The 13,055-nt window shown below is 37.5% G+C and overlaps 1 protein-coding gene across 1 annotated transcript in view; it reads left to right on the top strand.

The window, feature by feature from the left end:
• mcf2a (MCF.2 cell line derived transforming sequence a) overlaps positions 1–13,055 on the top strand; it is a 38,434-nt gene continuing 25,379 nt past the window's right edge. The window contains exons 1-4 of the mRNA XM_007894728.2: positions 1–525; positions 5,100–5,183; positions 6,408–6,522; positions 9,868–9,958. Of these exons, the coding sequence (XP_007892919.2) occupies positions 423–525; positions 5,100–5,183; positions 6,408–6,522; positions 9,868–9,958 (393 nt within the window). The 5' untranslated portion in view covers positions 1–422. The remainder of the gene's footprint in view (positions 526–5,099; positions 5,184–6,407; positions 6,523–9,867; positions 9,959–13,055) is intronic.

Genomic DNA, 13,055 nt, shown 5'->3' with positions numbered 1-13,055 from the left:
AACTGGCAGAGTTTCAGGCCAGCTTAACGATACAAAATCATGTCATGAACTAATTTTATTGAGTAGCTTGTGCAACGAAGACAAACCTGTGATCCAGCAATTCTGCTTTGCAAAGGCTATGGGAGAAGAGAGGTACTGTTTAGTCTGATCAAATGGCTGTTGGCACACTTATTCTGCAAACATGGGAAGTCGAGAGACACTGTGAGAGCCGGACTGTCTTGACTGAGCAATCCATTGATTTATTTTGAGTTCTATTTTCAAGGTGATTATTAGCGCAGCCGCACTGAGCCTGGGCTCCCTTTGGAGCATGTGAAATTTATTGAATTGGTGCTGTGGTTAACATGGGAAGAGTTGTGTGAAAGGAAGACTGGGAGGCAGGAGTACGTGGATTATACAAACTACATGCACTGAATGTAACTCTCATGGCCATGGCAGCCGTGGAAAACCAGAAAATCTCTGAAGCAGAAATGAAAAGCTACTTCCTGCTGTGTGAAACCTGTTTATCGCTGGAGTCCACAATAAAAAGTAGGTGCCCCAACTTTCATTATTTAATTGTAAGTCCTTGTGTGATAAATTTATTTGCTAAGTGTCGTGTCTCAAAAATAAATGAGGGTTATGAAGTTTTACTGTGAATCAGTCTCATACATTTACACAATACAATTTAAGTTCACAACTGAAAAAAAATACAAATAAATTTTTGTCAAATTTAGATGCAGCAATTCGGATGTTAGTTTTATTTGAGTGCAAATAATTTCCGTCTCTAGGAACTGTTTTGACCTATAAACATGTATCATTTGTTTTAACAATAAATATAGTCTGAACTATATAAATAATGATATATATAACATATAGAAATATAACTATCTATGGATGCCGAGAGATAGGTATTCACAGTTAGAATCTGTGTCGTGTTTGGCCTGGTCCATAATCTCACCATAACTCTCTATTTTTAGTATTGGCTGTTCTGTGAGCTAAACAAACTAATTAATCCTTTTTGACATACTAATGAATGTTACAGCTTTTATTTAAATTGGGGGCAGTTCTCAGTTTTTCCAGGTTGGAAAGAGTCCCGTATTACTTAATCTGCTACTTGGAATATTTTCTTGATCTGAAAACTCAATATGTAATTTTGCCAATATGTAAATTCATGAATTCAGCAAAGAACTGTAGAAATGTGATGACCAATATAAATCTAGAATTTCATGGTAATACTATTAGTGCTCATCACTTTTTTTTAGCCTGAGCAAAGTGGGAAAAAGAGGCAGGGAAATGAGAAGTGCCATCAACAGATGTTTTCTCTCCCCATACGACATTGTAGAATACAAATTGCACATGGACCTAAATTTCGCTGGTTAATAATTGTGATTGAATCAGCAATCTGCATTCTTTTGAGACAACTGAACTGAAAATCCCCCTTCACCTTGTGTTGGTGCTCAAAATCTCTTTAGTCTTGTTAAATTGCTTCGGCAATGCCTGCCAGTTTATCTTGTACCTCCCAATGGTATGACTTTCTGCCTGATCCAGGAAAGGTAACACTGGGATGGAATATGCAACTGACACTGAATTAACTAGAAAAAAGCCATCATATCATCGTGAGGCTGTATACTGTAGGCTATATACATTACATACTGTAGTGTGCTACTATGTCACCTGCAAGTAACTACAGTAACTGCAACCTGAAATTAGATGCATTGGCATTTTGATCATTTGATGTCTCCAAATTAAGTAAAATTAATGTACTGAAGTGATTGGTTACAAAATAAATCTATAGCCGAGGAACTTTACTTTTCCAAGTCTTAATTCCTCGTACTTTGTTTCTTCATATAGAAAATTGTGTCAACAGCCTTTCCCTTAAATTAGTAACCATGCTGAATACTGCGTGAATATAGTCTAAGGCTCATTTGTTGATCCGAATGCTACGTGGGACCCAGAAATGCTACTGGTTTCCAATATATAAATAAACTTAAGTATGACTGAGCTAAGAATATGCAAGAGATTGTTTTGTGATATGAATATAAATCCACCGGGTCCTACATTAATAGTACTAGGACCCATCCTGTTTGTATTGATTACAAGTCCTTGCCTAGGAAGCAACCAGCATATATTTATACAATTAATATCTAGTATCAATTAATTTCAAGCTGCAGATATGTCCCCTTTTTGTTCTGAGGTGACCTAAAAGTACTGGACCACAGAATGATTAATTAGCAGCAACCAGAACTCTTATCCAGATACACAATTCGTGGCTAAATGACTGGTGCAGTTCACACCAGGCACTGTTCCAGCATTTACATCATTTTAAACTACTGCAGGTCTTCTGACTTTTTAATTACAGTCATGCAGGCATCTAGCCAAGAGTACCATTGTAACAGCATTGAGTTTTCACAGTTAAGACCTTTTGACTGAAGATTTATTTTGTAGATCAAAGGCAAACTTCAGTGACCCTGTTTTTACCCTATGACATTATACAGTTATAAAATTATAGCTGAAAGATGAATTTACAAAGTTTGTGCTGGCATGGAAACTACCAGGGTCATTGGAATAAATTTAGTGGTGTGAACTGCTTTACAATCTGGCATGCATTTTATTTCTATAAATAAAATGTTACCTCACTCTTAAATTCAGCTTTTGCTGTTAATTTGAAGGTAACCCAAAGCAAGGAGTGAAGTCTCAAGGACTCACGTGTCAGCCTGGCCTATTTGGTAACACTCTGGCCTCTGAATCAGAAAGTTGTGGATTCAAGCTCCAGGAAGGATGACACCTGCAACAGACCAGTGCTATCCCAGCACTATATTTGAAACTAAATCCTAGTGCTTGGAGTGCATTGCACTGTTGAAGGTACCATTCTTCCAATGAGATGTTAAACCAAGGCTCCATCTGCCTGTTCAGGTAGATATTAAAGATCCCATAACACTTTCAAGAGCAGAAGAGAGTTTCTCCCAGTGTTCTGGTCAACAACTGCCAAAATTGGTCATTCACATCATAGTTGTTTGTGGTACATTGCTGCGCACAAATTGACTGCTGCACTCACGTACAAAATACATAGTATACTTTACATTATAACCTGTGTAGCCCTTTGTGACATCCTGCTGATGTGAAAGGCGTTATATGAAATGCAAGAATTTAGGATCAACTGCTCCTTGGTCCATTAGTGCATTATGTATATGATTGTATATTTCACCCACAAAATATAGAGTAAATTCACTTTACAGTATATTATGTGAAGCGCTTTGCGACATCTCAAAGACATGATAACCCTCTGTATCAAATGCAAGGATTATTATTATGACCTGCACTTTCCATAACTGCAAGGATGCCAGTCTGCCCTAAACTTCTATAAGTCTTTTCTAGTATCCTTAGAACCTGATCTTGTCTGAATTTTTTGTTGCATATCCCTGCTATCCTCATTCATTATCTAGATCATGCTACATCAGCACTGCCTTTTTATTACAAAACAAAATGTTTAAAAAAAGCAAGTTTGTACTGCAGCAATCTAGGAACTGTCATTCTAACCATCGTCAAGTCCCTCTGAGATGAGAAGCGAAAGATAGTGTTGTGAGTGGAAAAACTGTAAAACTGTCTTTCTGGTTTTATTGGCTAATTGGTTTGGATCTCTGCTTAATCATCTTGTTGCTAATTTGGATTGATCTTCCTGTTCCCATTATCAGCAAGCTTTCAACACAGTAAGTGGGAATTGATCTTGTCAGAGTTGATGTGCAATTCAGCTACAATTTACTTTTATTTGCCAAAATTAATCTCTTTAATGCTATTTTTGTTTTTAATTGCAGAGTCAACATTGGTGAAATCTTAGGACTGTTTATTTTTCACACATGAAAATTGGTTACATTTCATTTTCTTGAAGCAAACAAAGTGAGGGGCAACTCCAAATGATTGCTAGTTGGCAGGTCTGTTATGACCATGGTTGCAATGTTCTCATCATTTGTGACTTGGGATTGCCTTACCTACTCTACACTGAGGATTGTAGCTTTGTTGATTCAGCTCTTTTACCCAGACTTATTTCTAATATTGCATCAATTTTCCATATCTGCTTGTGCAAAAAGTGCTATAAATATGACAGCAGTTGGATTTAGAATTAAAATCAGGTGGACTTAGTGATTCTGACCCAACTGATGAGCAATGCAGGACATGACAACAGCAGAACAATAGTAGCAGGTCAGCATTCATTAAGGCCTCTTTACTGATTCAATTCCCAGGATGGGGCTGTGCTTCTGATGGTTAACTTTTAGTTAAGAATTTTAAAGTAAGAAAATAGAAACCTCTAATCTTGAGGCAGCATTGCAACATAATGTTGTTTATGTGAAGATAAGTGTAGAAACCATAATAGCTTTGCAGAGAATTGTTATATTGAATGCAATTATTAAACAATGGTAGTATTGTTATTGCTGTGTTGACACATATACAGCCCATGTTAATTTACAGGGCTTGTAATTCCAAGGAATTCTGCATTCAATGGGGCAGCCATTTTTAACGTTTCATGAAATATATGAAGACTCTAAACACTATCTGATTACCCACTAGTAATAGTGGTAGATTAGTGTATATTAGAATCAATCTCAGTTGTGATGGCTCCTGTGGCCAAAAACTACCCACACTCACTATCGAGGCTCGCAGCATGAAGAATAGACACTTGAGGTACTAGACAGTATGAACATCCATGTGGCTATCCCCAGCATGAGACAATGCCATAAGGTAAGGAGGCAAATTGGATGAGGAATAGCAAAAGAAAAGTCCTAAGTGCATTCCTTGGTTTCCAAAAGCTCAAGTGGCAAACAACAAGTTACACATAAATTCAACAGCCTGATTTCTCTCTCTCTCTGTTTCATGAACCTATTTAAGAAAGTTCTGTAAGAAACAATGATGTTTCAGTCTTTCACATGAGTGAGTTTTTCAAAATTCCCTTTTGTGAGTTCTGTTTTACCTGCCCTTGAACTTATTTTGCTGATATCAGTGAGGAGTATTGCATTCTGAGGTGTCTGCTCAATTTTGTGGCTTCTTCTGTTGGTGCTAATCTGATATTGAGAATTCAGAGCTAATTAAAGTACTTGGCTGCCTCCAAACTAATATTTTTTTCTCTGCAGATGAGATTGCACCAGAAGCTCTGAACTCCATTTGTGCAGAAAACATCAGTGAACAATTGAAGGATCAGTTTGCCTATCGCTCAGGTAAGCTTGCTTCACTCAGCATGACTTGGTCTCCAGCAGTTAATTTGATCCTGGATGTTGAACTGGCACACAATTGTTTGATAATGCGATACACTACCAGCTGGATTAAAGATCAGTAACTTCATGAATAAGAAATTATCCCTACTTGATATGGAATGATGACTTTCATGGATATGAAGGCAGTTGATAATTAATGTGATTTATATCACATTACAAAGGTATGCAAACTAACTCAGCACTTTTTTGTAATCCCCAAATTGCTTTTCCTCCTTTTTCAGAATTCTAGCAAATTTCCAGTTGCAGAGAATGTGAAGCTGCAAAGCTGTTGCTCAGATACCATGATATCATTGTTAGATTCCTATGTTAGAGATGGGTTAAGATACATCCCTTATCTTGTATGTATTTCTCTCATTACTAATTGGAGGGTGGGAGCGTACTACACACAAGGAAATATATAAACTTGAGCTATTTTCAGCTCACACTGAGTTTGTCAGAAATGCTTGTTAGATCCTTCATCTATAATGCTGATAAATCTAATGTCACCATCACAAGAAAGTTTTAGTTTGTTTTGTTTTAAAACCACAAAGGTCAGATTCTACATGTGAGCTTATTTCATAGAATCACAGGATTATTCAGCACAGAAGGAGGCCATTCGGCCCATTGTGTCTAGGTCAGCTCTTTGAAAAGAGCTATCCAAATCAATTTGACTCCCCCGCTCTCTTCCCACAGCCCTGCAAACTTGTCCTCCCCAAATAATTATCTACTTCTTTCTTAAAAGTTGTTATCTAATCAACTTCCATCACCCTTTCAGACAATGCATTCCAGATCCAAACAACTCGCTGCGTGAAATAAATTCTCCTCACCTTCCCTCTGTTTCTTTTAACAACTATTTTAAGACGGTGTCCTCAGGTTGTTAAATTTCTAGACACTGAGACTAAAACATAATGGTTAAACAGGCGAACACTGATACTAACTGATGTCCATAAGTGATGTCCATTATTCTGCATTTAAGGGATATCTGAAATTTAGTTAACAACAGAATGTGAGAAAAATAATTTGGCAGTGCTTGAGCTGCAGAACAAATTCATAGCGTATGCTGATTACTAGTGGCTCAAAGTACCAGATCATCTATAAGCGATGTTAGCAATAGGGTTTCATCAGGCTTCTACTAGCACTATTGTAGCTGTAAATGATGTTGTGCTGATATACCTTATTACTGTCCAGGTGGTCAAGGAAAAGAGGGTGCCGTGATCATAACTTTCCCTGAATATCCCAACTTTGTTGATATATCTGAAGAAGTGGTGCAGAAGATTGTAACCTATCTGACCACCATTCCAAGGTACATTAATTATGTGTTTATATTTAAATCCAGTTTTCCATTAAATTCACACATTTCAACACGTACAACATTTTCTGTACAGCATCTCCACAAGGAATTTACCATACATTTCTGATGTGGAACATTGCAAGGTCAGATAACAGAAACCTCCTGAATAACCAAAAGGCATATCCATAAACTGTTTCTTATAAGTTAAGACATTTTGCTCCATAGAAAGGAACTTTAATCAATTTGCAGATTAAAGATAAATTTACATCGATGGCAAGAATAAGCTAAAGAGCCTTTTTTTGTAACTTCTCAATTAAATAAGGACATACAGTCGCTGCCTCTTCCAAAATCTTAATACAATACAAAATCACATTTGTAAAGCGCCTTTCAGGTCGGGAGGACATCCCAAGACAATAAACATTAGATTGCTTTTGATCACTGTGAAATATCTGCGGAAACAAACTACAATAAATCATGGATTCACAGGAACCTTTACAACTGTGGCAATGGCTCCGATTATAAAATGTGCAGGAATTTAAAGGAAATAGAAATAATTTGTTTGTGCGACTTTTAGAGGTACAGTTACCAAAACAGTTCTATTCCAACTAGGCTAAATTGGTGGCAAGAATGCCATTGGGTCACAAGTTGTAGCTTATGGCTTTACGTTGGGACTTGAGCTCATGTTGGAGTCCTATAGCTCAGTGGTTAGAACACTCGCCTTGCAAGCGAGACGTGGGTTCGATTCCTGGCAGGGCGAAACCTTGGGCAAGTTTTCTTACTCCCTCAAGAGAAAAAACAATAATAAATTGGTCACCTCAATCCACGACTGTTTGTGGGACACTGCTATGCGCAATTGGCTGCTGCGTTTCGCCTACAAATATACAGTCAAGTCACTTTACAGTCTATTCTGTGAAGCACTTTGAGACGTCTTAGAAGACATGAAAAAGCGTTATATCAAATGCAAGGATTATTATTATAATTAATACAGACACCACATTGCAGTACAGGGGTAATAGCACTTTGCTTGCTGGAAGTCCCATCTCATAGATGAGACATTAAACCAAGATCTCGTTTGCCTGTTCTGGTGGAGGTTAACGATTCCACATCACTATTTGAAAAGGGAAGAGGATTTTTTCCTAGACAACAATCCTCCAGACAGATTAGTCATTCCCTTCATGGTTGTTTTTTGTAGTGTTCGAAATGTCTGCAACGTTTGCCTACAAACAAGCAGTCACTACACTTGACAGCAATGACTTATAAGATAGATAATAATAAGAGAAACTGTAATATGCTCCCTACATATGGTTTTACATATAGTTAACCTAACCCACAATTTATAATAATAATGTATAATCCTTGCATTTGATATAGCGCTTTACCATGCCTTCAATACATCTCAAAGCGCTTCACAGAATTTATACTGTAAAGTAAATTGACTGTATATTTTGTGCACGAAACGCACCAGTCAATTAATTGCGCACAGTAATGTCCCACATTATCATTGATTTACTTCACTTTATCATTGATTTATTTTGGATTGGCAGATCAATGGTTCTGGTCAGGCTGACTTTTAGAGCTGCTTCATGAGCTGTCACTTGAGTTGTATACACATCTTTTTATGAGGAGTTTAACAAAGTCAAAGTCATTCATAACTTTTTTTTGGTGCGATATAAACTGATCAAATTATATGTCGTCAACTTGATGTTGATGTTGAAGAAAAGGCCAGGAAATTAGGCGAGACTTCAATCTCTCTGATGAAAGTGGTCATCTGTGAAGAGAGAGCTATGGGAGTTGTCAAATCATGCTCTGATTGCCCTCAGTTTTTGAGGGATGTTTTCCTACCTCATAATAGAAAACACAACTTATTGATCAGCCCTGTCAAAGGTTTGCTCAAGATCAATGAAGATAACAAATGAGGGTAATTATTGGACTATTGCTCCATCAGATTCTGCACCACAAAGTGCATAATTTCAGCTTTTCCCTACATATAGTTCTGAATATAAATATTTTACTACTTGTTTGTAACCTTCACTGGATCACAAGTTAATGTTATGTTTATGTTTAACGAGTACATTATTATTTATTATGATTATAATTATTTTATTTTTAGTGCTATTTGTTACTGTGAAAAGGAATATCGGAGGGGGCGGCGGGGTTGAGGCTGAGTAAGGTACACAGTGTACTGCACAGATCCTTCACCACAATGGAGGCAGATGTTTGTCAAATAGCTGATTAGGGAAATTTGAGTCTTGGAATAACAGCTGTTGGAAGGCATTATCTGGAGTCTGGGTTTGTAAGCGCATGGTCATATATTCAGGGCTTGGGAGCTACCTTAATTGGTATGCAAAGAGATAAGCAACTGCTGCTGAAACATTGCAATTCCGACTGACGGAGCCATCGCTCAATGGGTAGGGATGGGTGTCCGAGCTGTGAGAAGGAAGATGGTGGCAATGCTCTCATGCATTTCATGTTGATTTGTTGTGCGTACCAGAGGCTTGTGAAGAGTTTCTGGTGTCTGCTATCTACCAAGCAACAAAGTGCATTTATATAGTGACCTTCACACCGTACGGCATCTCAGAGCAGTTAAAGGAAGGGCTCAAAGCTGTTACTTCTCAGCTGCTAATGACCAACTAGTGACTATCCTCCTTGGAGCTGAGGTAATACCAAAACTAAGAAAATGGATTGAATGGGCTCCAACTGTATCAAATACAAGGACTATTATTGTCAGAGGTGCCGTCCTTCAGATGAGAAGTTAAACCAAGGTCTCACTGCCTGTTCATGACATTAAAGATTCCATGCACTCTTTGAAAAGAGAAAGGAATTCCTCCTGATCAACAATCCCCCAGATAAAAATAAATAAAATTGGTCATTCACTCATTTACTTCATGGCTGTTTGTGGGTCATTGCTTTGTAAAATTGGTTGCCATGCTCACCTATAAATATATAATTACTAAACTTTACACAAACTTCTGAAGTGCTTTGAGATGTCTTGACATGATAAAGTTCTATATCAAATGCAAAAATTATAATTACAATTTCTAAAATTAAATAGTATATTAGTGGTTTATTGTCATTCAACAAAATTTACCACCGAATGGTCAGTCACAGGAGAGCATTGATGGGCAAATTTTGTTCAGAGACAAGCCCACAGCCTTGAACATCCAGTTCAGGAAGCACGAAGTACAATACAATTTACAGTTATATAGCACCTTTCACATCGGGAGGACGTCTCAAAGCACTCACCTCACATGAGAATTCCTTAGTCACTGTTTAGTGATGCATAATCTCAGATTTCATTCAGGTAATTGTTATTTTTAACTTGTTTGACATAAATTTTCTATTATTTTTCTCTCTTAGTCTACATCAACCTGAAATAAAGTTCATTTTCATCCTAGACAGAAGACAGGATACTTGGGGATCTGTTAAAACATCACTTGCCCATATAGCGGTAAATATTGAAGCTTTTCTTTACCTGCTTGTTCTGTTCAGTACTTGCTGATAGTTTACCAGACAGCAGACATGACAGATGGACATGTGCATAGATTAATACCCTGACTCATCTTTACAAATGTGAGGGTTTTAACTGTTTATTCACATATTTACTAACATTTCACCCTTCACTAGCTACTATACTAATAATCTGAACTGTCTTGTCCAAGTTATTCTTATGTCAGCCTGCTGCTTACCGTTATTTCACATACTCAACACTTGAAATGAACTTCTATATTATATTCTAAAATTCAGGTCTTTGCTTAAAGTTATTTTTGATATCAAACAAGGAAAATATTGCATCTTTTCTATAATTACAGAAACTGTAACTAAGTGTAACAATTGAGTAGCGTTTCCCTAAACATAATCTTATGTGCATATGTTTCTTCACTCCATTGTCTTTCCTTCTGGTTTATTTTTAAACAAATTCAGGTCAGAGCAGAACTTGGATCTATAGTCACATGCGCACCTGTCACATTATAGATCAGTTATTGTAAAGTGCTTGAGTCAAATCTTATCAAATGATTTTTTTATTAGTAAAATGATGTAAATCTGAAACCAAAAGCTCTAGTTATACCTAATCCTGATCCATGTGTGCCCTGAATTAGAACAAAAACTGTTTTGCAAAAATCATTGTTACACTAATGCTAAATGCATCTGATTCATTTTCTATTACATCTCAGAACATACCCGATAGCCCTTAATTGCTGTGGTCAAATAGCTCTCTTTCCCCAATGTGGGAAAGAATCTGTCAAGATCGTTTAATTTTTTAATGTTTTGCTCAGTGCCTCATTTCTTCACTTTTAACAAAAACGAGTGATTTTTAAAAATATTGTTCCACAAAAATTGTCTTGTCGTCAATTTCGAGGGCTTGTAAAATATTTCATGGCAGCTGTTTAAATGGTCTGAGGAGATCTCTTCAGAGGGAATGAATAAATTAGATAGCGCGCTGACGCAGCTCACCAGTGACGTTCTCTCAGCAGGAGCACAATCCCTAATTGAAATACAGAAAGCAAACTGCTCTGTTCCTTCGGTGTTAATAGACGTGTTTCCAACCTGATCACTGTATTATCCGTATGCAGCGGATAGACTGGTGTGACAAGATCCCCTGGATTGAATCAGGATTATTGATTGTGAGAAGGTGTCGGCTATAAATTAAAATTACCCATGGGACCTGGTGGAGGAGCTGAGGGCTAAAATAAGCAAGTGATGCTTTAGCAGTCAGACTGTGCTGTTGGAACATGGCAGGAGATGTGTTGGGGTTCACGTGGCAGCTTAACGTACAGCTGCAAAAGTGGGTCATATTTCATCAATATTTGTCGGACACTAAATAGGCTAATCAGCAGTGTTAAACATGGCAGAAGCAGATGCCCGTAGAAGCAATATCAAGCCCAAGAGGAATACGGTAAGGCCTTGCTTCCAGCCCAAATACAATGCCAAGTTCATGTACAGTAGCTTCTGCAGGATGCTGCAAGTGCAGTCGGAAAAGATTGCAGAGAAGCAGCTTCTGTACCGTGGATAGACACAGCTGCTTGTTCCATATATCTGTCCTGTTTAACAGTTTATGCAGGATGGATACTGATGGGATCAAATGTAACTGGAGAGCAAAATTATTTTTAGGTGGTGTTGACCCTTTGACTTTGTAGTAGCTTCTTGTATCATATCAGGTTTTAATGTTTGTTTTAGATGATTATTGTTCAATTCAAGATGCTGAGCATTTTGTTTGATTTGTTTTTTTAACCCACGCTGGTTTGCTGCAGAATGTGGTCCCCACTAGTATCTTTTCTGCTGCAGTGATAGCACACTGCATTGTCCGCTTCAACAGAGGACAGCAGAGCTCTGTAGGGTGCCATTTTAAAATTGTTACCGGTGCGTAAATTTATTCTCAAAGCTAACCTCATTGGCCAGAGTAGCGTCGTTAAAGTGTCTGAAGTTTTGTCTTCCAAAAATAGTTACTCCCCTCCCCCCGTGTCAAAAGTGGTAGCGTTCAGGTAACTAAGGACTATAGCCTACAGTGAATGGTCAGTTCAGGTCAGTGCTGTGATAGGGATCTTAAGGTAATTAAAGGTCACTGAACGATTGTGTCCTAATCAGAATGTCGGAGCAAGTTGATTGAGTTGAATGACATTTTTCTCATTCTTATATTCATACATTTTTAAATATAATCAGTATATGGTACTTGGGGTTTATAAATATTCTTAAATAAATAAATCTGCCAGCTCATCCATCAAAGTCTCATCAGGAGCCATTTAAAGTCTCTGCCCCACCGAGCTCCACACTCTCGGATGCTAACTTCAATATCCAACTTCAATGTGCTCTCTTAAAGGGGCCCTATCCATTCTACTGATGGCCATAGTGTAGGGCATGCAGGTACTGCGCTGAATCAAGAGAATCATAGCTTTCTGAGAGCAAGGATAAAACAAATTAAAACCATTTTTCACTAATAAATACCCTTTTCTTTCAGTAACGGCGATTAGTAAAAAAACAACAAAATTTGCCAATTTTATTTGGTATCTGTGACTGGTCTGCACATCCCATAACTCCCAAAGTGCTCACTGGGATGTGATGTGTGTGTAGGATTTATGGGGAATACAAAAAGGGTTAATTTGTGGCTATTTCCATTGTGTATGTGTAAGGGGAAAATCTGAAATCACTATGGAAACAGGGAAATATATTGACACTGGAAACTAATTATTTTGGATTTTAGCAGTAGGTAGAAACCTGACTGTTAGTCGATTGGCAGATTGTTTTTTCGGGGATAATAATCCCTCAAACCAAAAAATAATAATTTCAATCCACTACTTAATTACTCAATCACCAGTCACTCAGTCCACAACTGATTGTGAGACACTGCTGTGCACAATTGGCTGCTGCGTTTCATCCACAAATATACAGTCAATTAATTTTACAGTACATTCTGTGAAGCGCTTTGAGACGTCTAGAAGATGTGAAAAGTGCTATATCAAATGCAAGGATTATTATTTTGGCAATGTTACCACAAAACCAGCATGAAAAGCGTTAAAGGCTTGTGCTAAATTAAACTGAGGTTGAAATGT

The sequence above is a fragment of the Callorhinchus milii genome, unplaced genomic scaffold (genome assembly GCF_018977255.1).
Source record: "Callorhinchus milii isolate IMCB2004 unplaced genomic scaffold, IMCB_Cmil_1.0 Scaffold15, whole genome shotgun sequence".
Classification (NCBI taxonomy): domain Eukaryota; kingdom Metazoa; phylum Chordata; class Chondrichthyes; order Chimaeriformes; family Callorhinchidae; genus Callorhinchus; species Callorhinchus milii.
Note: the sequence above shows the minus strand (reverse complement) of the source record. Positions and strands in the feature narration are given on the sequence as shown.